At 46.1% G+C, this 24,822-nt stretch overlaps 1 protein-coding gene across 1 annotated transcript; it reads left to right on the top strand.

Annotated features, from left to right (window-relative positions):
• The first annotated feature begins 14,418 nt into the window (after positions 1–14,418).
• HTR5A (5-hydroxytryptamine receptor 5A) lies at positions 14,419–23,972 on the top strand. Its single transcript, XM_054992084.1, has 2 exons — positions 14,419–15,165; positions 23,640–23,972. The coding sequence occupies exons 1-2, from the start codon at positions 14,419–14,421 to the stop codon at positions 23,970–23,972; spliced, it is 1,080 nt and encodes a 359-aa protein (XP_054848059.1).
• The last annotated feature ends 850 nt before the right edge of the window (positions 23,973–24,822 follow it).

Genomic DNA, 24,822 nt, shown 5'->3' with positions numbered 1-24,822 from the left:
AGCCTTCGTCAGGAGCGTGTAAATTGCTTCAAAATAGGAGGGAAATATCCAGTTCAATCTCATCGCCCAAATCCGGAATGCAATAGCACCACTCTCTCTCTTTCTCTCTCTTATCTATGAATTGTAATTGAATGTATTTATATGAATTGTTATACTGAGAAAAATTGTAGCACTCGCACTTTCAATAGACTTTGGCATTTTTGAATTTATGTGTTGTGTTCCCCGTGGATTTGTTCCTTAGATTTCTTTCTGTTATTTACGGGGACAGCCATTTTTGTTTGCCTTACAGTAGCCCAGCTGTCACATTTTTTGAGGCAGCCACCGGAAGAGCATGTTATATATTTATCGGTTGGATTTATATCCTGCCCTCCCCATGAGTGGGCTCAGGGTGCGACACAACATAATAAAGTCACAATTATATGTGTGTGTGTGTGTGTGTGTGTGTGTATGTGTGTGTGTATATGTATGTATATATATGTATGTATGTGTGTGTGTGTATATATACACACACACACACACACACACACACACACATACACATACATATACATATACATATACATATACATATACATATACATATACGTACATACACACAGAGAGAGAGAGAGACTGGGACTAGCATATCTGCAGGACCGCCTCTCCCATTATGTCACCTGCAGGATGTTATGTTCCACAGACAAGCCGCTCCTGGTGGTTCCTAGCCTGAAGGACATCCATCTGGCCTCGACCAGGGCCAGGGCCCTTTCGGTCCTGGCCCCAGCCTGGTGGAACGCTCTCCTGCTGGAGACTCAGGCCCTGCAGGACCTGTTACAGTTCCGCAGGGCTTGTAAAACAGAGGTGTTCCGCCAGGCCTTTAGCTAAGGACCAGTGGGTGTCCTTTCATCTTTCCACCTAAGACCACCAGCTTTTCTGTGACTGCCCTTGGTCATGTGTATGTCCACATGTTATGGCTCATATGCGGCTGCCGATTGTCTGTTTAAGTGGCCTATACATGGAAGGCACCTGAACTATTTTAATGATCATTTTAAATTACCTCTGATTTTATAGTTTTTATGATTTAACTTTTATTTATTATTTATTTTATTTTATCGTATTTATATTCATATTTATATTATTGTATTGTATTTATATTATTGTATTGTTTGCATGCTGCAAGCCACCCTGAGCCCATTTGTGGGGAGGGCGGGCAGGGCTTTTTTTCAGCAGGAACACAGTGGAATGGAGTTCCGGAACCTCTTGAAAATGGTCACATGGCTGGTGGCCCCGCCCCCAATCTCCAGACAGAGGGGAGATCAGGGGGCGGGGCCACCAGCCATGTGACCATTTTCTCTGAGGGCAACCCACTGAGTTCCACCACCTCTTTTCCCAGAAAAAAAGCCCTGAGGGTGGGGTATAAATAAAATAATAAATAAATAAATACAATAAATACAATAAATTACAGTTTAAAATCATAAAACAATAAAATATCAATACATATCACTCTGGGGAGGCACCACAAATCTCATTAGATAGTGGAGCGGACCAAACAGACAAGGGACCAGAAGAACAGTTCACCAGCTCCTCAGCCACTCTCATACAGTCTTCTAACCTAGATGCAATCATGGCACAGATCACTGTGGCCAAATCATGCCAAAAAATTGGCCCAGACCAACATTTACTTCACTACAGCAATGCTGGTGGTGGTTGTGCTACTAATACTAAGGACAAGCCAGGGCCCAAGAATGGAGATGGCACAAAACTAGGCACCAAAATCCAGAAAGTTAGCTGAGTTGGGGTGCGACCCTAAGCAAGTCTGCTTGGAAGTAAATACTGTGTTATTCAATAGTACCTACTCCCAGGAATAGTGTTCTTCAGATTGCAGCCTTTGTCTGTGGAACACACACCCATGAACAAAAGGGTCGTGACTAGAGAGTGGCACGAACCAAAATACGAACCAAAATTAAGCACGAACCAGGCTGGTTCGTGGTTCACGAACCACGGTTTGTCAGATCCCATTTCTGATGAACTGCCACGAACTTTTAGGCTGGTTCGTTTGGTTCGTTTTTTGGTTCATCACTGCAGACAGCCTGGTGCCAATCGATCAATTTCCTAGGCAACAGGGGATGGACTTCCTGCGGACCTTCTGCTGGTCCGGAAGTGACCTTCTGCTGACCCAGAAGTGATGGTTTTCTGACCTGGATGTTGCATTTTCACGAACCAAACGAACCGGTTCATGAACCAGGGGCAGGTTTGTGAAAGTTCATGTCTCGTGAAATTTGACAAACCAGGAACCACATGGTTCGGTTTTTTCCCAGTTCTTGCCCATCTCTAATCGTGACACCATAAAGACCAACATGTTTTAAATTCTAGCGTAAGCTGTCATGGACTACAGCCCCCTTTGTCAGGTGCATGTCATAAGAGTGGGGTCATAAGAGAGCCAGTTCGGTGTAGTGGTTAAGAGCACGGGACTCTAATCTGGAGAGCCGGGTTTGATTCCCCACTCCTCCACTTGAAGCCAGCTGGGTGACCTTGGGCTAGTCACAGTTCTCTGGAGCTGTGGAATGGAACAGCATGCCGGAATGCACGTGGAAAAGAAATAGATGTTGGGACTGTGAGTTTTTGGTGATCTGATCTCCTTAATTTTGCATTCCAGCCATTTTCTTCTGTGTTTTAGTGAAGCCAAAATAGATTATATGAAGAAACATTTGGATGCTGCAAGACATTGAAAATCCCTCTCTCAAGTTTGGTGTAGTGGTTTGGTGAGCCAGTTTGGTGTAGTGGTTAAGAGCGCAGGACTCTAATCTGGAGAACCAGGTTTGATTCCCCCCCTCCTCTGCTTGAAGCCAGCTGGGTGACCTTGGGTCAGTCACAGCTCTCTCAGAGCTCTCTCAGCCCCACCCACCTCACAGGGTGTTTTGTTGTGGGAATAATAATGGCATACTTTGTAAACCGCTCTGAGTGGGCATTAAGTTGTCCTGAAGGGCGGTATATAAATCGAATGTTATTATTATTATTATTTTACAGCACTACAGGAGCTTTTGCAGTGCCCTTCCTTCTTCTACTATCAGGATGCCTTCAAAAGCTTGCCATAAACTGGGAAAATGCTGGCAGAAACGAGCCCCGGTGTAGGCACCTGATGTTAGTCCAGAATAGGGCTTCCAGCTCTGGTTAGTGAAATGCTTGGACATTTTGGGGTGGAGCCTGGGAAGGACAATGCTTGGGGCAGGAGCTCAGGAAGAGAAGTGATGCCATAAAATCCTCTCCTGGAATCTGTCATTTTTCTCCTGGAGAACTGATCGATTATAATTCTGGGGGAACTAAAGCTCCCACCTGGATGTTGGTAAACCTACTCCAGAGGTGCAGGAAAGGCAGAGCAGGACAGAGAGACTCTGCAACAACTTCTGCTTGAGCCAATTAACCTAAGAATCTACTCCAATTTAGCAGAAGTGTTAAAATAATATTCTGAAGTCATTCCTTCTAATGCGTGTGGTTAAAAAAACATTCCAACAGACCAAATTGGTAAAGTCATTGTTCCTCACAGAGTAGAGATTTTGTTCTTCAAATCTTTGCTTTAGCTTCATTAATTAAGGTGGCTATTTAAAATAAATCCCTGTTTTATTATCTCGCAGGTAGAAAACATAATTCAGTCCTATATCGAACACTTTAGTCCCTAATTATCTGCAACCTCTTAGGATGAAAATTAGACCCATTGATTTGGCATTCACAGTAAGCCCTTTCTAATCACCTCCAGTGCTTAGCAGTAATGAAGAGGTGAGAGCCAAGGAAACAGCATTCATGTGCAAGGTTTCATTGATTATTTTATATTTCTGCTGGTTGCCTGTGCTGAAAATAAATCTATCGGAAAGAAACTGAAACTATGTCCTCATTTGCCTTTGGTTTTAAATAAAGTTTGTGCTATGTTCTCAGTTTGTAAAAAACCTCACCCCAAACCTGGTAGAAGAAGATAGCGTGACCCGAATTTTGCACCAAAGAAATCCTCAGGTTGTCCTCAGAGCAGACAGACATTTCTATGCATTTCCATGACTTGAATACATGGCTGTTTATCCCAGCTTGTGTCTGCAGATTTAAAAAATTGTTTTTTTGAAATATTCTGTTAACGGGAAATATGTGTTTGTGAGCTCCTTTGGGTAGTTGCCCATCTTTATGCAAATATTACTCGGTACAGGGCTTTTTTTCTGGGAAAAGAGGTGGTGGAACTCAGTGGTGGAACTCAAGACCGCACAATGATGTCACTTTGGGTCAGCTGGAACAAGAGGGGAGTTTTTTAAAGTTTAAATTGCCCTCAGCGAAAATGGTCACATGGCTGGTGGCCCTGCCCCCTGATCTCCAGACAGAGGGGAGTTTAGATTGCCCTCTGCACCGCTGAGTGGCACGGAGGGCAATATAAACTCCCCTCTGTCTGGAGATCAGGGGGCGGGGCCATGGCCATATGACCATTTTTAAGAGGTGCCGGAACTCCGTTCCACTGCGTTCCCACTGAAAAAAAGCCCTGACTCTGTAAAACACCATGTGCACAATAATAATACAAACTACATGGTGAATCGGAAGCCAGAGGTATAGTCTAGTGGGAGCCAATGGAGAAAATACCAGTAATCGGCATTCTTTTTGAAGTTCTGAGCATTTCTCAGATACTTTTCTAGGGGCTTTTCTCTGCAGCCTGTTGGGTTAGAATTATGCCTTAAAAAATGAAAACCAAGATTCTGCTCAATACAGCCAGCATACAGTCATGCAGGAGATGCATAATCCCAAAGCATCCACACTGACAAATAACGTGATGCCTGCAGAGGTTTTGTGTCAGTGCAACTGAAAGCAGCGTCTGTGAAATATAAGTAGGGTGGGTCTATATACTACTGCCCAGGGCTTTTTTTCTGGGAAAAGAGGTGGTGGAACTCAGTGGGTTGCCCTCGGTCACATGGATGGTGGCCCTGCCCCCTGATCTCCAGACAGAGGGGAGTTTAGATTGCCCTAGAACATAAGAACATAAGCAAAGCCATGTTGGATCAGGCCAGTGGCCCATCCAGTCCAACATTCTGTCACACACAGTGGCTAGAAATCCGTGCTGCACAGAGGGCAATCTAAACTCCCCTCTGCCTGGAGATCAGGGGGTGGGGCCACCAGCCATGTGACCATTTTCAAGAGGTTCCAGAACTCCGTTCCACTGTGTTCCGGCTGAAAAAAAGCCCTGCTACTGCCCCATTACAAGTCTCCTAAACCTTTTCTCATCTGCTCCAGACACAACTGCTGCAAATTGCTGGTAGAGAGACAAAACACATCAGAAGCAGGCGCATGTGACATGCTGTTGTTGCACTATGCCACTTCAGATGGGAAATGAGAGATTAAATCTTTGAACTCTTCCTCACCCTTTCCTTTTCAAAAGCCTCCCTGCATATGCAAAAATGAAGCCTGGATCTGAGGAGATCAGGCTATGCCATGCCTCCTTCCCTCTCTTGTTTTGATGTACAGGTAGGTAAGGTAAGTTTATTGTTTGTGGCCAGAGGCCATTACAATCCATACAAATAAAACACATAAAACACTCTGGCATGTACAAATATTAAAAGATTAAAATGATCTAGGCAGAAAATACCAGTCAGATAAAACCATTGTTTTGATGTACAGTATTTTTTTTTAAAAAAAACTTATTATGGAGCATTTGACTCTTCATTTGCTGGCATGTATTCTGTGAACCTAGGCAGATCATGAGAGGAAGGGCAGGAAGGGTTACATCAGTGCTTAGTTCTCATGGACCCTTCTTACATGCCCAGGGTAAGGCTGATCACCACCTTAGGGTCAGGTAGTAATTTTCCTTGGGCCAGTTTGGCTAGGCATCCTGACAGTGTCTTGTCATCCTCTGGGCATGGAGCAGGTGTCACTGGGGGTGTAGGGGGAGAGGTAGTTGTGAATTTCCTGCATTGTGCAGAGGGTTGGACTACATGACTCTAGAGATCCCTTCCAACCCTGATTCTATGATTCTAGCCTGAACTGCTATTGTACAGCAACAGACAGTTCATGGCCTATCATGGAGATAGGTTTGCCAGCTCTTGGTTGGGAAATTCCTGTAGATTTGGGGGTGGAGCCTGGAAAGGGCATGGGTAGAGGAAGGACCTCGCCGGGGGTTTAACAAGTCCAACTTCCAAGGCAGCCATTTTCTTGACATGATCTGATCTCTATAGTCTGGAATGTATAGTCTGGAGAACAGTTGTAACTCTGGGAAATCTCCAGCCCCCATCTGGAGGTTGGCAACCCTACACTGGAAATGGCCTGTTCCCTTGGCCAGCAATTGAGGATCAAGGGCTGTGTTCACTTATGTTTGAATGCTAAGCAGAAAACTGCATAGGTCCTACTGCAAAAAAGAAGGACCTTTGCACAGTACGATGGTGACAGGATTGCCAACGCTGGGTTGGGGAATTCTTGGGTGGAACCTGGGGAGGGGGGAATTTGGGGAGGGGAGGGTCTTCAGCAGGGATGCCAGAGACCACCCCCTGACACTGCCATTTTCTCCAGGGGAACTCATTGCTATAGATCTGTTGTAATTCCAGGTGATCTCCAGGCCCCACTTGGAGGTTGGCCACCCTAGAAGGTGATGTCCAGGGGGTTGAAAGAAGAAACTGCGCCGCATCAGTTCCTACGGCTGCAGAAGGCAACGTTAGATCCTTAACTGAAAAGGGGGCTGCTGCAAAGATATTTCCTCTGGGTATCCAACACTCGTGCTGTTGTCTTTCTGGCACAGGTAACTGCTCCCTTAAGGCAAGAAGAGAAACATTTTCATCTTGTCTTGTTCTCCATTATTCTTTGCACACATCTTCCCGTGCTCTTCATCTTCCCCTGCTCATCTCTCCATTTCTACTCCCTGCTCCCCCAGCTCTCTGTGACTGTCTACGGCAGTACCCAGCCGGTCTGGCTGTATTTGAAATGTCTGTGAATTCAATCACGTTTTCATACTTTCCCAAACCAGTTATCTCACGCAATGCATACCAACAATCAGAAAAGGAGATTTGCATTTTATTAGACACAGTTGAGGTTTACCAGTGCTTAAGCTAGGCAAAATCATGTCGCTTCTTGCACTTGGAATTGTATTTTCTTCTAGTGTCGCTTTGGGGCTGGCAATTGATTTAACTTATTCTGGGTTCAAGGTAAAATGTTTTCTTTAGCTCCGCTTCAGTATGTGTCTGGATAACCTGACATATTTCTCTTCTTTCTTCTGCAAACAGAATGTCCCTTTCCACAGCCATGTCTTTCTTTACACAGAACATTTTGTCTCCCATAAACCAAGCTAATGCTAACCTACTACCAATGCAGTCCTAAGCAGAATTACACCCTTTTGAAGCCACAGAAATCAACTGCTCACAAGGTATAACAGCCTAGAATGTCATTATACAATAGACAAAATTTGTGCTCATCTACCATCATGCTTTCTTTCAGTTTGCTAGTTAACAATTTATGTAGTTTAGCATGATGTAATAGATAGAGTTTTGGGCTAGGATCCTGAGAAACCTGGGTTCAAATCTCCACTTCTACCATGTAAGGAGAGCCCCCATATGGGAGGGGAAGGATACCTTTTACTGGGGACTGGCCCAGCCTGCATTCCCCATAAGAGAAAAAATGGAGGATAAACAGTAGATCATGTCTGAGGATATTAGTAGAAATTTAATTTCTTATATTTACGTATCGATTGTCCAGATCTTGTGAGATTTGCTAGAGCTAATCAGAAATAGTGTTACAGCCGCTCTTGCAAATGACCTGCTGAACTGCTGGGCCTCCTGGGTCTATCATATCAGGAATAATAATAACATAACTGACTGAGATTTTATAATGCTTTTAATGCTTTTTATAATATTTTCTAATGTTTTAATGATTTATGTAATTATGTTACTGTGTTTTTAAATGATGTGATCCGCCCTGAACCTGCTTGTGGGGAGGGTGAAATAGAAATAGAAACCCTTCAGGACAACTTAACATTCACTCAGAGCGGTTTACAAAGTATGTAATTATTATCCCCACAACAATCACCCTATGAGGTGAGTGGAGCTGAGAGAGCTCTGAGAGAGCTGTGACTGACCCAAGGTCACCCAGCTGGCTTCAAGCGAAGGAGTGGGGAATCAAACCTGGCTCTCCAGATTACAGTCCTGCCGCTCTTAACCACTACACCAAACTGGCTCTTTCTCCCCACTCCTGGCAAGCCTGCTAGAATCAGATTTTGTTTTCCATTGTGTTCACTCCCTATGACTGAGCTCCTTACCCAATGCCAAATTGCACACTGCTATATAAAAATACACTCAGATCAAAATCCAACAAACAGTAACTTATGGGAAGTAGTGCTATAGCTATAAGAAAACAAATATCAGTCTAATAGCATCCTGAATAATAATAACATTCGATTTATATGTTGCCCTTCAGGACAACTTAACGCCCACTCAGAACGGTTTACAAAGTGTGTTATTATCCTCACGACAATCACCCTGTGAGGTGGGTGGGGCTGAAAGAGCTCTGAGAAGCTGTGACTGACCCAAGGTCACCCAGATGGCTTCAAGCGGAGGGGTGGGGAATTAAACCAGGTTCTCCAGATCAGAGTGCCCCCCCTCTCTCACACACACACATGGATCCAGCCATCTTCTTCTCACTCAATTCCCCTTCCTACTACAACACTTGCAGGTGGAATTTCATACATGCAAGTTCCATAATCCCTTTTTTGAGTGGTCAAAGAGGCCCCTTCCTTCCTTTTTCACCAACAGAAAAACTGCCTGGATCCATCCTATGGAATTACATCACATCCCCCATCCCAATAAAAGAGAGGATGTTCCTTTCAGACATCTTTGTCTCTCTCGATCACGTCCATGTCAGGGTTCATGAGAATCTCGGCTGCTTTATAATCCTTTGTCTTAATGCCTGCTTTAACATTCTGCTGTTTCCAGACGTTCTTATTCAGTATACCATCAGCTAGAAAGACTGTATATAGTTTAAAAGTGACTGCCATAAGTAACGTTTAAAAAATCTCTCAAAAATCATCACATATATTCACGCGTGTTTCAATGATTGCCAGGGTAACAGACAAAAATCATGATTACATGAGTTTAAAAATAGTCCACACACCCTGGATCGCTCAAACCTTTCAAAAATTATTCTTAATCTTCAGAAAAAAGAGGAGAGAAATGAAACCTCCTATGTGAGAGAGACAGCGTGTGATAATGGGCAGAGACGGGCGCTCCAGGCTCAAATCCCAAGTCATCTAAGAAGGTCACAGTTGAGTTTGGAGTTTCTCAGCCTAACTTACACCACAAGATAGTTGTGGAGGGGCCATATGCACAACTCTTAACTCCTCGGAGGAAAAGCCGAATGAAAATAGAGCAATAAAAAATAACATCGCAATGACGGCAAAAATGATCTTACATGTTTTCTTTGAAACCTAAAGCATATAATTCTCACACCTGGAGAGGGGGGGGGGGAACCTTGCTAGTGGCAGGAATAAATGTTCAGCAAAGCCCAAGAAAGACTTCAGTTCAAAGCACGGAAAAGGCAACTGGGAATGAGGTTAATAGAAAGCACCTCTCTCTAGCCGCCACTCCCTTTGATGTTGTCCTGTTAATCATCTTTCCTGATGTCAATTGTTTACTGGCTCTGTTGCTAGTTTTCCTCGAAGGTGCCAAAAATCTGGCAGTCAACAAATCAGTCCCCCCTCCTGGCATTAAGAAGAAAGGCAACCCAAATCAATGGTAATTGAGATTCAGAGTGCCAGCCGATTTCTGTCATTAGTGCCATCTGCTTCCCTGGCAGATTCCAGAGCTGGTTCTGACAACCAGGTCTTAACCAAAACTGGAGTATTAACGAGAGATACAAAACCCTGCTAGCTAAAAATGGCTCTCAGCCTTTTCCCCGCCCCCAGCCTGCTTTATTCAAGGCTGTACAATGCACTCAAGTAGGAATTTGCATATCTTGCCATCTTAGTATCTAAATTTGAAAACATAACCAAGGTCACATCGTCTGTTTTCTTAAAACTATAGTCACGTATGTGCTGCAAAATTTAAAGCTCAAACAACTCTGGTCTGAATACTTTACACAGACTGGAGCTGATGAAAGGCAAATGTCTTGTTTGGCTACTCAGACCTCTCCCCGCCCCCCGCACCGCCTTTCCCTCAGTCCTCTGGCCTCCACTGGAGTGCCAGCTTGCAAGGCATGTCCCAGACCTCTGCACACTCCTCTCTCTCTCCAGCCCTGATCACAAGACATTTTCCTTTTAAACAAAATGAAGCCTCAGGGTCTTCGTGCGCTGCCTTTGACACCAAATTCCCCCGTTGATCACTGACGCATAAAGTACCCATTGCCCAGGTTATGACTCACAGTGCTCCGGCTTGACAAACCTGCAATGCATATGTAGAAAAACACACTGTATGGGTTATATATAGTAGGAAACTGTATGGCCCCTGTCAAGATGCTGACAGGTGCCAGGGGAGCATGCATGTCTCTTGCACCACACAGCTATGCCACAGGATCCTTCCACAAGTATGCACAGCTTAGGATATTTTCCTTGTGCCTAACAGAGTAGATGCAATTTCCAACACTGAGATGATAACTCTGTATTGGATTTTTTTTTGTTTCTGTCTTTATTTACTTCATTTGTACCCTGCCTTTCTCCCCAACGGGGACCCAAAGCAGCTGACATTGTTCTCCTTTCCTCCACTTTACCCTCACAACAACCCTGTGAGGTAGGCTAGGCTATGAGAGTGTGACTGGCCCAAGGGCACCTAGCAAGCTTCTGTGGCAGAGTAGGGATTTGAACCTGGATCCCTCAGTCTGACCCTCTAATGGTATATGTGCGAACCCACCCACCACAGGCTTCTCACAGGCTTCTAGAGTAACAATCGCCCACTTTTGTGGAATAAAATTCCACTGGAATGAATGTAGCCTACCTCTGAATAACTGTTGTTACAATAAGGGTGTATGAGATTAACCCTGAATGGACAAGATTTTGATTTTTAAAAGCTGCAAGAGTAATCCTGAACAGGTTTACTTAAATCCTTTTCAGGTTTATTCAATGGAGCTCATTCTCAGAAAAGTATTCTTAGGATAGCACAGTGAATGTGACCTCTTTCCATGATTGTTGAGGATTGCCAGATCCAGACTGGGAAATTCCTGGAGATTTGGAGGGGTGGAGCCTAGAGAGGGTGGGGTTTGGGGAAGGGAGAGGTCTCAGAATGGTGTAATGCCATAGAGTCCATCCTCCAAAGCAGCCATTTTCTCCAGGTGAACTGATCTCTGTCACTTGGAGATCAGTTGTAATTCCGGGAGATCTCCAGCCACCCCCTGGAGGCTGGCAACCCTATTGTTTGGATATAAATTGACAGGAATGAAGCATGTTAGGCTGTTATGCTCCGTCCAGCCAAACTGATTGGTTGGGAAAACTTTCTGGTGACTGTCAGTGCAATCCTAAATAGAGTTACTCCAGTCTAAATAGGCTTAGACTGGAGTAATTCTTCTTAGGATTGCACCATATCCTGAGGTCATAGGCATGCTCTAAAAATTAATCGTGAAGTAGTCTAATTTGATTTAACTTTATTCTTCCCAGGAAACTCAAAGCGGTGCACCCGGAATCCTGGGCAAACTCCAATTCTGTCTGGGGCTCAGCAGTTTGGGTGGATTTGTGATTTCAGGTTGGCATCCCATGAACGTTTGTAAAGTAATGTCAACCAAAAAAAAAGCAGCAGAGCAACTAATAATAATAATAATAAAAAGACGGCCACAGGAGGAACTCTTTGTGAAAGCAGGCCTTCGGTTTTCCCCTTCCGCCTCAGAACTGCAGAGCCCCTGGGCGCCGGATTCTGTCCGCGATGCCCATAAAAAGAAAAAGCAATTTCCTTGCTCTTCACACCGAGCGCCTGAAGATCTCACGCCGCTTCCCCCCCCCGGGGACAGATAACAGCATCGCAGCCCTAGGAAGGCAGCACCTCGGGCAGGTGTTTGCACACACAGGACTTCCCCCGGGCTTCGCTTCGAGCGCTTCTCCACCGAATCGTGTGGCGGCGCCCGCCTCCTCTCAGGCAGGGCGCCGCCGCTTTCTTTCCGAACCGTCTCCTTCCCGGCGTCGGATCGGATTCGCACGTGCGTCCTGCGGCGAGAAGGCACGGCGGCAGCCCCGCGTGTGAACAGGTACTGCCGGGGCGCGTCTTGGGGGAGAAGGGCCGGGACTTGCCGGTTTTTTAAAGGGGGCCCGCCAGCGTCTCGCTGCCCACCAGCCCGGCTAAGCTCTCGCTTTCCCTGACACGGGATTGGTCTTTCCTCACCGGCGTCCCGGGTCCCCGGATCCCGGGGCGTGCAGAGGCGGAGAGGCAATGCTGCGGCATGCCGGCCACGCGTGTGTGCACCCGCTCCTAGGCGCACCAGGGAGGGCCGGGGGCGGGCTGCGGACCCTCTGCGGCCGCGCTGGGCTCCCCCTGGGCTCATTCCGGCCAGGAGGGAGGCGAGCGGGGGGCCCGGATCGGACGCCAAGCGCAGCCCGCCCGCCTGCCAACTCGCCCGGGGCGGCCGTCAGCTGACGGGGTGTGTGCCGCCGCCGGGGTCTTTCCTTCCCCGCTTCCCTCCGGCTGCAGCGGCCGAGCGGTGGGGCTTCCCTCGGCTGCTCAGGCTCGTCCGTGGAAGGGCTCACGACAGCCCCGCAGGTATTTGCTCCGGCTGGGACGCTCCCTTGCTTGGGGACCACGGAGTTCATCGCCTCGGCGGGCCCGGGCCGGGGGGGGGGGGCTCCTCCAGATGCTGTTTCTCAATAGGGTTTGGGGGGGCTTCCTCTAGACGCTCAAGAAGGCGATGCAGAGCAGGTCGCCCCCTTTGCAGGGAGCGGGCTTTTGGCAGGATTCCTTGTGGAGGGGGTCTCTCTTATCTCCATGTTCCCTCTTAGCTCTGCTCTTGTCTCCACGGCCCGAAGTCACCCTCCACGCTGAAAACGGGCACCAGCTTCCCCTCCCTTCTGGGTTCTTGAGATGCCTCCCTCTAGCCTGGTCTTCTGAATTTTTGGCAAAGAGACCTGAGTGGCTGGACTCTTCAAGGGACTCTCAAGTTATGTCTGCTTGTGGCACGCTGGACTGAGAAGGGGGCTTGCTTTAATCCCGTTGCAAGGCGAGCAAGATTCGGGTCCAGTAGCACCTTAAAGACCAACTGGATTTCCAGGGTGTGAACTTTCAAGAGTCAAAGCTTCCTCATATCCTGGAAATTTATCAAGATGGGTAGCCTAGTCTGTCTGTAGCAGTGGAAAAGAGCAAGAGTCCAGCTGCACTAACAAAAAAGACTAACAAAATTAGTGGTAGGGTAGGAGCTTTTGTGAGTCACATGTCACTTCTTCATACAGCTACTGTATCTGAAGAAGTGAGCTGTGACTCATGAACGCTCCTATCCTACTACTAATTTTGTTAGTTTTATGGGTGCTGCTGGACTCCTGAAAATCTAGTTGGTCTTTAAGGTGCTCCTGGACCCAAAGCTTGCTCTTCTCCTACAGACCAACAGGGCCACCTACCTGGAACTATTCTGCAAGGCAAATGTAGAATCTGCATTGGGCAGAATGCTCATTTGCATTACAAATGCCCCCCTCAAAGAAAGAAAGCTCAATCAGGTGCCAAGTACATAAGGCTTATTGGTGGTAAGAGCAGCATGCTATATACCATGGCATTTGGAAGTCGATAGGAGCTTTGATCTCAGAAGGCATATATCAAGGAAGATGGTGTGTGTGTGTGTGTGTGTGTGAAGGGGGGGAAGTTTAATTTCTAATAGTCTGTAGGTGCTTATAAGGATTTTCTTGAATAATATGATTTTGTATTTGTTTCTTTAAAGAAGAGGGCATGGTGGAAGAGGGGCAATGGATGATGCTAAATGGGCTTGACCGAAGGAGGTGAAAAGCGACCAAAAGACCAAGATTGCAAGAGATTTTTCTTCTATTTAAACCACTGCCGGTGCCAGTCCTCCACTTCCTCTTTTGCATCACTCTGCCTTTAGGAACACGCTCTTGAGTGGCATTCACAAACCCAGCTCCTGTGTGAGCAAGACAACCCAGTTGGGAAGACAACAACAACACAATGCTGGAGCAAATATCCAACTATGCAGGGATGCCACTTAAAAGTCTCCATAGTGTCACTTCCTAACATTGTAAAAGTGCTGTAGCAAAGCAGAAAGGGAGCATTTTCAGATGGAGCATCAATTCTGATTCATGTGGCTCTTTTGTCTGATGTTCAGGTGTGGGAAGTTCAAATCCCAATGACATTCTCTTGTGTCTCCTGTCCCCAAGTTTGCCAGATCAGTGCTTCAAAAACCGGGAGTGCGCCAGAGCTGCAGTGCGTCTGAGATGAAACGGGTCTGCCGTCTTCTGCGCTGCTATGAAAGAAGCTTCACCACCCAATCTCACTTCCTGAAATTGCCCTCTGCCCTCCCCATGTCGCCTGCATGATGGATTGGTCCCCAAACCTGACCTGTTTATCGGTCACAACTTCAACGGAGTCCAACCGGAGTGACTCCAGCTCCCATGCCGACCTCTCTGGCGCGGGTGGATCCTTATCCGTGTTCAGCGTTCTGGTCTTGACTTTGTTGGCCATGTTGGTGGTGGCCACTTTTCTTTGGAACGTGCTGGTGCTGGCTACCATTTTGCGGGTGCGCACCTTCCACAGGGTGCCCCACAACCTGGTGGCCTCCATGGCCATCTCGGATGTAATGGTGGCTGCCCTGGTGATGCCTCTCAGTCTGGTGCATGAGATGTCCGGGCGGCGCTGGCGGCTGGGACGGCTCCTGTGCCAGGTCTGGATCTCCTGCGATGTGCTGTGCTGCACGGCCAGCATCTGGAACGTCACGGCCATTGCTCTGGACCGCTACTGGTCCATCACCCGGCACCTGGAGTACACGTTGCGCACCCGCCGGCGCATCTCCAACATCATGATCGCTCTCACCTGGGTTCTCTCCGCCATCATCTCCTTGGCGCCGTTGCTGTTTGGCTGGGGAGAGACCTACTCTGAGCGGGAGGAGGAATGCCAGGTCAGCCAGGAGCCGTCCTACACCATCTTCTCCACCTTTGGGGCTTTTTACCTGCCCCTTTGCGTGGTGCTGTTTGTGTACTGGAAGATCTACAAGGCAGCCAAGTTCCGCATTGGGTCCCGGAAGAGCAACTCCATCATTCCCATCACACCTGACGCCCTCGAGGTTAGTTCTTTCTCTGGGGTAGGCTATGAGCCAGCCTCAAGGATGCTATCAGCCATCTAATAATGGTTAAGATGCAGAGGAGTTAGCCGTGTTAGTCTGTGGTAGCAAAATCAAAAAGAGTCCAGTAGCACCTTTAAGACTAACCAATTTTATTGTAGCATAAGCTTTTCGAGAATCAAGTTCTCTTCGTCAGATGCATGATACAGAGACTGGTCTCTTCTATATTTGACCAGTCTCTGTATCATGCATCTGACGAAGAGAACTTGATTCTCGAAAGCTTATGCTACAATAAAATTGGTTAGTCTTAAAGGTGCTACTGGACTCTTTTTAATAATGGTTAAGGAGGCTTCTTTACCTTATGCAGCCATACGCAAATCACTGTTTTCTCAGCTGCCCCTCCATCTGTAATAAAAAAACTGATAAGGCTGACCTTCTTGACTTGGCTGTTGTTAAGATTCCTAGAATAATGTTCTCGAAACCTTTTGAATACTTAAAGGCCCCCTAGAAACTTGTATTATTAATTTCAGTGAGAGAGATTTACACCTGTGATTAATATTCCAATTGAAATAAATGGAGAAAGTTCCTAACCTTGACTAGATCATCTCTTAAACAGATGGGAGCCAAGATGTATTTTTCACACCAGATAACTTGCATTATACAAGCTGTTTGTGTTTGCATGCAGAAATATGCTGCAATACTGAAAGCTCTCAGGGACACGCTGGAAAATCTTCCCCAAGGGCTTTTCCATATGAATGGTTAAATGTTGGCAGCACATCTGGCATTTTCAGGATTGAGGGGGGGGTGTCAAAGTTTACCTGGTTGAAAAGGTTTGAAATCATCAGTCAGAAAAAAATAACATGAATACGTTAACCCATTCTTGAGTCCGTTTATTTAAGAGATGGAAGCCATGTACAATTCTGCTTTTGTTAGTCATGTGGGCTAGAAACTTCCCCTGCAATTTAAAAGAGAAGAAATCATGGGCAGGAAGGTACCTTCCAAAGGAGGTGAGCCTAAAAAAGATTATGGTGAGAATTGTCTCTTTTTAACCAACAGGCATTTTGCTTGTTAACAGTTGCCAATCGGGCAAAAATCTGCAGGGGGTGTTTTTCCTACGACCAACACACAGCGATGAGAAACACTTCCCTTGTCAGTTTCTGTCAGTCATGTAGTTGTCAAAGGCACAGTCCATGGCAAAAGAGAGGACTAAGGGAGCAAATGAATAAAGGTACAAGGGGACCATTGCCTCCCTGCTTGGAGAGGGGTACTTCACCCAGCCTAAGGGTGCCCAGAATTGCAATAAGACTAGGAAGACCCTGACGCTGCCGTCACTCGAGGGCTGAACTGACGGTGACGGAACCTGCTGCACTCAAATATTATGAACTAATTGCAGAATCGGGCGCTTCCATTCGTTCTGTTTGCTTTTACGCTGGTCTGTATTGATTTCAGTGGGTGCCCTTTATTTCTCGCACTATGTGACTGTGTAAACAGCTGTTCCTTACCTCTTTCCCCAAACAGTCCAGGATTGTAAAAGGCACGTATTATGCATTTGCCATCATGGGGGCACCATTTAGATTTTCTGCTTCAGGAGAGTCTCCTACCCTTTTTGGCAGAAATGGGCAAGACAAGCCGCCTAAGGAAACTAAGCAGTGGTGTACGGTGATAGTCAGCCACACGTATGGGACTGTATAAACACGGAGAGAGAACAGTACAGAAGAGCAAGAATCCAGTAGCACCTATAAGACCAGGGCTTTTTTTCAGCGGGAACACAGTGGAACGGAGTTCCGGCACCTCTTGAAAATGGTCACATGGCTGGTGGCCCCGCCCCCTGATCTCCAGACAGAGGGGAGTTGAGATTGCCCTCCGTGGAGGACAACCTAAACTCCCCTCTGTCTGGAGATCAGGGGGCGGGGCCACCAGCCATGTGACCATTTTCTCCAAGGGCAACCCACTGAGTTCCACCACCTCTTTTCCCAGAAAAAAGCCCTGTATAAAACTAACAACATTTGTGGTAGGGTATGGGCTTTCATGAGTCACAACTCACTTCTTCAGATACCAGCTTTTGATTCTCGAAAGCTTTAACTCTGAAAAGCTGTGGCTCACGAAAGCTCATACCCTACCACAAATTTTGTTAGTCTTGTAAGTGCTAAGGGACTCTTGCTCTTCTCTACTGCTACGGACAAACACAGCTACCCATCTTGATCTATCTACAGAGAGAACAGGAATATTGGAGGTCAATCACTAAATCGGTCAGGGCTTGTCTCTTACTTAATTACTTCATTAGGCCATGCTTTTCTCTCCGGTGGGAACCGAAAGCAACTTGCGTTGTTTTCCACGCCTACATTTTATCGTCACAACGATCCTATGAAATAGGTTAGGCTAAGAGTGTGTGACTGGCCCAGAGTCACCGAGCAAGTTTCCATGGTAGAGTGGGGATTCGAACCTGGGTCTCCCAGATTTTAGTCTAACATTCTAACCATTGCACCACGGTGTCTTTCTCCTTCTAGTTTTATTTCATAGCATCTAGTCTCAGTCAAAATCTGGATTAAAGCCACCCCACGGAAGTCCATTATTTCTGTTCATATGCTGCAGATTTAAATAATTAAAAAACCCCTCAGATGTCAGGTGACAGGGCTTTAAAAAACTGTTATCTGAATCCACATGTCAGTACACTCTAACCAAAATCTCCTGGATTATTCAATTTGAGGAGGACCTAGAAAGGATTACATTTCCAAAATGTCCTTGGTGCTAGGCTTAGATTTGTAAAGGAATGTCATTCTCAGGATCAGTGTATAAGCTGTGGTTGCCATGCAGAGGTTGTTTCAAACTATGCTTTGCAAATGTGCGATGCTCACCACATAGAGAGGCTAATACACCTTTTAAAAGCACATTTCAAGCCTCCCAAGTACGTTTGGCATCTATTGTCTTAGCAGTCTTCACAGTTATGCTGTAAGGCAGGCTAATACTGCATCCCCAACAAATGGGAACTAAGGCTGAAAGACAGTGGCGTGCCTGAGGTGGCCCTACTATATTCAAGGGTGAAATGAGATCTAAAACCATGGGCTCCTTGGATCACAGACTTTTTAATGCTTTCATACTGTACTTATTCAGGGCTGTTGTTGTTTTCTTTTGGTTGTCTGTGGCCATGTGGAGAAAACGGTACAAACCACACAGTGAGATGCTGCTAGAGTTGCCAGATGGGTTTGGTATTTTCAGGAGATTTGGACGTGGAGCCTGGAGAAGGGCAGGGTTGGAACTGTTATCTGTCGTCTGGAGATCAGTTGTAATCCGAAGAGGTCTCCAGGCCCTCCTGGAGGCTGGCAAGCCTAAGTGTTGTATATAGATCATTCTTGCTGGAGACATTAAGATCAATTGCTACATGGAATAGCTTAAAGCATGTATATAGGCTAGTCAGCAGACCTTACTAGAATTACATAAGAGGCACGTGAACAGTTTTCCTAGGATTTTTTAAAATGAAAAGCAGCGTTGCGGGCTACAGTTTGCAGTGGAGGAGTGGCAAGGAAAAGGCAGCTTTACCCTCTCCTTCCGTGTCATTTTTCCACTCAAAATTGCACCCTTATCCTAAGCTGCTTTTTTATTCATAGGGGAATATATACTAGGTCCTCTTACTGTTTTCCTCCATAGAGAGAAAACCAATTTTGGGGAGTGCAAGTCTGAGAAAATAAATGGTGGGAAGGAATATGTTTTAAGTGCTGCTTCACTCCGGATCGCAACTTCTGAGGCTGCTTTTCAATGAAAAACACAACTATTAAATGCCTGTGTAACATCTCTTTTGGCCCTCACTGATTGTGTTCCAAATGTTGCTAGCAGTCTGGCCAAACAGCTGTGAATGGCATGCTTTGGAAATCTATCTTTTTCTTTGGGTGCATTGGACCAAATGACAGGTGATATTAGAATTCCTTGAATGGAATCCAGAAATGTAATTTGGCCCTTAAAACAAGCCACTGGGGGGAGTCTGAATTGGGGTTATAGGGCTGGGAAAGAGGAATTATGCCTCCCAATTGTTTGCCAGATGGAAAATGGCCTCCCTGGGAAGTTATAAACCCCACTAGGAAATATTTAATTATTTGTTTGGATATTTCTCCCCTGCTTTCCCCCTTACTGGGGATTGAAAGTGGCTTACAACATTGTTCTCCCCTCTTCACCACTGTTTTTGTCCAAATACCTGAGAGAAAGTGGCTGGCATAGGGTCACCTACCATAGGTTCACCAGCCTCCAAGTGGTGGCTGGAGATGTCCTGGAATAAATGGTTTCCAGATGACAGAGATCAGTTCCCCTGCTTTGGAGGGTGGAATCTATAGTATTATAACCTGCTGAGTTCCAGCCCCTTCACCAACCCTGCCTTCTCCAGGCTCTACTCCCAAATCTCCAGGAATTTCCCAACCTGGAGTTGGCAACCCTATCCAGCAAGCTTTAACAGCAGAGTGGGGATTTAAACTTGGGTGTCTTAGATCCTAGTCTGGTGCTGTAACCTGGCACTTTCAGTGTGGTGGTGGTGGTGGAGAGCACCATCAAGTCATAGCTGACTTATGGCGATCCCTGGTGGGGTTTTCAAGGCAAGAGACTAAAAGAGGTGGTTTGCCATTGCCTGCCTCTGCAACCCTGGCCTTCATTGAAGGTATTCCATCCCACCTTAGTAGATATGGGTAGATATGGGTATCGTTTCCCCTATGAAGGCTTCCAGCAGCACAGGGAATGGCATAGGGGGAAGACCCTTTTCCAGCGCCACTCCTGATCCAGATTTGACTTCCTTATGGCTACTTTTCATGTCAAATCTCATGGTTGGAGTTCCAGTCAAGGCTGCTTTTAACACTTGGTTCTTTTACGTATAAGAGGCATGGGTGCTCTTTCATGCCTGTGCGCATACAATATAAGCTGCTGGAAGTGCTGTGCCAACAACTGAAGGATTGTTAATGGTTCCCTCACAGACACAGAGAGCTTTGAGAGCTTTGGGTCTGTTCCCTCACAGACACAGAGAGCTTTGAGTGACAGGCTACGCCAAAGAATCAGGGTAGCATGGCTGGAAAGAGGAGGGCCTGTTTTCAGCCCAAGCTGAGAGGAATCAAATGTGAACAGTTGGGAGACGGAGTCCTAATGAAGAACAGTTTAACACCAACAGGAGAACTGGGGAAAAGTTGGCAAGGAAGTGTGGGAAGTAGGTGCAGACTCCCAGTCGGGCCAAAGAAAAGGGATAGATCTACCGAGGAGAGGAAATTTTCCCTATCCAGTCAAACAGGGAAGGAGCTCCGAAGGGTGAAGAGATCCCCTAGTCAGGTGTCGTTGGAAACTGCCTGTGGAGACTTTCGGATTCAGTTAACAACTGAAGGAAAGCCCTGGTGTCAGAAGGGGTTTGGGGTACTAGAAAGTGAGTCCCAACATTCTTAAACCCAAAAGAGACAGACAGCACTAAAAGAAAGTGTACCAGAGTGTTTTGGGGAAAACGTGGGAACAAAAGCCTCTAAACATAAGAATTTAAGTATTTGTGAAGAGCATAAGAACAGAAGTCTGTGCCTGTACTGAGTTTACCTCAGCTATACCGAGTTAGCTCAGAAATTTTCAAACCCTCATTTCACCTGACTTTTCTCCTCTAAAAAAAATAAAATGGTTATTTTTGAATTTTAAAAATGCCTTTGGTGCCATTTCTGCAGTTTAAAAGCAAAGAAGAAGGAAAGAGGAGGAGTGAATGTCATACTGGTAAACAAACTTCTCCTACGAAATGGAATTCCACCGATATCCAGAACTCGGTGGATTCCTCCCCCACCCCTGCCGAAGGCCCTCACCTCCCCAGTTTTTGCCTCTAAAAATTACTTTTTGTAGCATGACAAAGCTTGGCAATTGATCCACACCGAGGCAGCTGAGACGCACCCTTTGGGATTCGACATCCTGTATTAATCTCACAACTTCAGCACAGACGTGTCCAGAGACACATTATACTGTGGCGATTATTTAACATTTAATTAGCATCTGCACCATGCACAGCATTGTACAGCACAAAGGAATGACATTATCACTGCCCAAAGGACAGAGCAGGAAATCAAAAATCAAGCAGGCTTGATAATAGAGAAGGAGGAAAGGAAAGTGCAGAACAGGTGGAAGACATGCATGGTGTTGATGTTGAAGAAAAGGCTTTACAAGAAGAGGCTCTTTGAGCTGTGGCTCAGTGGCAGAACATGCAACTGGCAGGCGGAGGGTTCCGGTTCAGTCCTGGACGTCTCCAGTTCAAAGATTTTTGGCAGCAGGTTAATAATTCTCCTTGCACTCAAAACCCTGGAGAACTGCTACCAGCCAGAATAGACAACTCTGAGCTAGATGGAAGTGCTCAAAGACAATTCCACGTCATGAATGAGGAAGGAGCAACAGGCAAGAGAAGTTCCAGGCATAGCAAACAGCTTAGGCGTAGGAGCTGGAGAAGGGAGCCTAGAAAGCCGGATGATTCCAGCTCTCGTTGCGTGGGGTCTAGGAAGCTTGAATGGAAATAGGCAGAGATGGAGGGAGATATTTATTTATTTATTTATTTTATATTTCAATTTATATACCGCCCATCCCCAGGAGCTCTGGGCGGTGAACAGTTAAAATCGATAAAAACAAGAACTAAAATCAATATACAAACAATAAAACAAATTAACAACATTAATATAAAGCAGATATAAACCTTCAATGCATGTACTGAAGCTGATGTGAAAAGTGAAAGTGGAGACAGAACAGAGGGTCTTAGGCGTCTTCCAGACAGCTGTACCGTTCTGGTTTTATTTCCTTTTGTTACCGTTTTTCCCCATTGTTTCCTCTCAGCATTGTTGCATATTCTTTGTTTTCCCTGTTTTTCTCTGTATTTTTCCACATTCTTTCTGAAATCTGTTTTCATCTAGAAAAGAGCAAGAGTCCAGTAGCACCTATAAGACTAACAAAATTTGTGGTACACTATGAGCTTTCATGAGTCACAACTCACTTCTTCTTTGGCTTCATGTCTGAAGAAGTGAGCTGTGACTCACAAAAACTCAAGTCCTACCACAAATTTTGTTAGTCTTATAGGTGCTACTGGACTCTTGCTTTTTTCTACTGCTACAGACAGACTAACACAGCTAACCATCTTGATCTGTTTTCCTCTGGGTTTTTTCCCCTGCAATAGCTTGATTTCATTCTTTTTCACTTGTCTGTAATGCCTGTGGCATTTCTTATTGCTTCACTCACCTTGCCGTTTTGTTTTGGTGCACAGTAGGTGGAGCCCGTTTAAAAAAAATTACATGCTAGCGATACATTGAAATAGTGATATACTGTGCATGTGCTAAACAAACCAGCAATGGCCAATCAGAATGCTGGAAACAAGCGGCCGGTCTTCTCCTTGTTGACACCTTCTAAGAGCAAACCCGAGCACCGTGCCTGGGTGCGGTTTCCAAGCTCTGTGGGCTCTGCATGCAAGGGTTCCTTTCAACATGCAGTCTAAAGAGATGGGCAAGCCTGTAGGAGTATGTGGTATGAATCACTCTGAGGAGAGAGTTCCAAAAGTTTTGGTGCCACGACAGAGAAGGCCCTTTCTTATGTTGTCACCTGTCTAGCCTTAGATGGCGGGGGCACCCAAGCAGGGCCTCCAAAAATGACCCAAATGGATGGTTAGGTTCATATGGGAGAATGCTACCCCAAGCCATATAGGGCTTTAAGGGTCAATACCAGCACCTTGAACTGAGCTCAGAAGCAAATTGGGAGCCACTGTAGATGGGAAAAGAGACTGAAGTGATATGGTCCCTGTGACCATATGAAGCAGAAGGGGGAGGTTTATGGTAAGCAGTAGTGTGGGATTGGCCCTCTGGGATCACTTGAATCTCAGGACCTGGAGGATGCTAGGTTGTGATGTCCCAGATCAAGCAGTCTCCATCCAGAAGGCCTGCATTGTAAGGAACCGGCAGCCAGTGCCTGACCCAGGGACTCTTGGTTCAAAAAATACTAGCATATCGGACGTACCCTTTAGCATTGCATTTTTGACATTTTTCCTAAATAATGGAAGAGGAAGAGCGATTCTCGGCAAAACCCACCACAACTAAAAAAAGCCTTAATAAAATACCCAACAGCTATTTCCTCTATTATAACAGAGTTGTAAATTACAACACAACGTGCTATAAATGCATCTGGCCATATAACTCACACTGATATACAAGATGCCTAAAATATTACAGTGTAGTTCAACACGGTGTGTCTCCAGAGGGGGAAAAAAATAAACTGCTGGAAATGTGTAAATGGTGACAAACGCAGGCCACTGGCAATGTCTTGGAGCCTGCTGAAAATATCCACTGACGGAAGGATTTCTGTCGGCAGAGTGTTAACTTTCACTCCTCTTCCTGCAGCGACAAATGCATCTGCCGTATGGACTGTGATGGCCACTGTCCATGGGGCTGTAATTGGTACTGGCCCCAGACAGGCCAGCAAAACGCACAGGTCTGAAATGTTGTGTTTGTGTTTGGCAGGTGAAGGGAGCCTCGCAGCAACCCCAGATGGTGTTCACTGTCCGCCACGCTACGGTGACCTTCCAGACGGACGGGGACACGTGGAGGGAGCAGAAAGAGAGGAAAGCAGCCTTGATGGTGGGCATCCTAATTGGCGTCTTTGTGCTGTGCTGGATCCCCTTTTTCATCACAGAACTCATCAACCCTCTCTGCTCCTGTGACATCCCCCCCCTTTGGAAAAGCGTCTTCCTCTGGCTGGGCTACTCCAATTCCTTTTTCAACCCTTTGATCTACACGGCCTTCAACAAGAACTACAACAATGCCTTCAGAAACCTGTTCTCTAGGCAGCAATGAGCCCGGGGAAGGGAGCTTTCCAAGAACGTCTCCCTCCCTTTCCCTGGCTCAGACAGGCGACTCTCTTTTAGAAAACTTCAGTCGATCTGTTTATAGTACATTAAATGCTCTGCTCAGCTGTTACCCATTTATTGAAGAGGGTCGAGAGGTCTTTCTTGAAGGAAGCGCTTCAGTAGTGAAGAATATTGTATTTTCCTGATACTCAAACTGTGGAATGTTGTTTCTGAGGCAACCTGTTCCCCCCCCCCCATCTTCTCAGTTAGTGCAATCGATTGCAGGTGTTAATGTGGTGTGGAATGTGGTTTCTTGCCTGTCACAGTCACCTATTGGATAGAAAATGTGACATTTATAATGAACAGTTTCCTCACAAGCCCTTACCACTTTTTAAACTGTCATTTTGAAAAACGTCGTTTCTTTTTCATTCCTTCTGGGATTTTTACTTTGTTGTGGAAGCCTTCTAGGGCAAGAACACCCATAATAACATTCGATTTATATACCTCCCTTCAGGATGACTTAACACCCACTCAGAGTGGTTTACAAAGTAGGTTGTTATTATTCCCACAACAACAATCACCCTGCGAGGTGGGTGGGGTTGAGAGAACTCCTAGAAGCTATGACTGACCCAGTGTCACCCAGCTGACGTCAAGTATGTAGCTCTTGTTTAACCCTGGTGCCTAAAAGAAAATAAAGTAGGCACCAGGTGAGACTTAAGGGGGAAGGCGTTCCAAAGGTGAGGTGCCACCCTGTCATTGCTACCCATCTCACCTCTGAAGGAAGGGGCACAGAGCAGGGCTCAAGAGGCAGTCCTTAACTGGGGGGCTGGATAGCATGGGAGGAGACGGCCCTTCAT

Source organism: Eublepharis macularius, chromosome 11 (genome assembly GCF_028583425.1).
Source record: "Eublepharis macularius isolate TG4126 chromosome 11, MPM_Emac_v1.0, whole genome shotgun sequence".
Taxonomy (NCBI): domain Eukaryota; kingdom Metazoa; phylum Chordata; class Lepidosauria; order Squamata; family Eublepharidae; genus Eublepharis; species Eublepharis macularius.
Note: the sequence above shows the minus strand (reverse complement) of the source record. Positions and strands in the feature narration are given on the sequence as shown.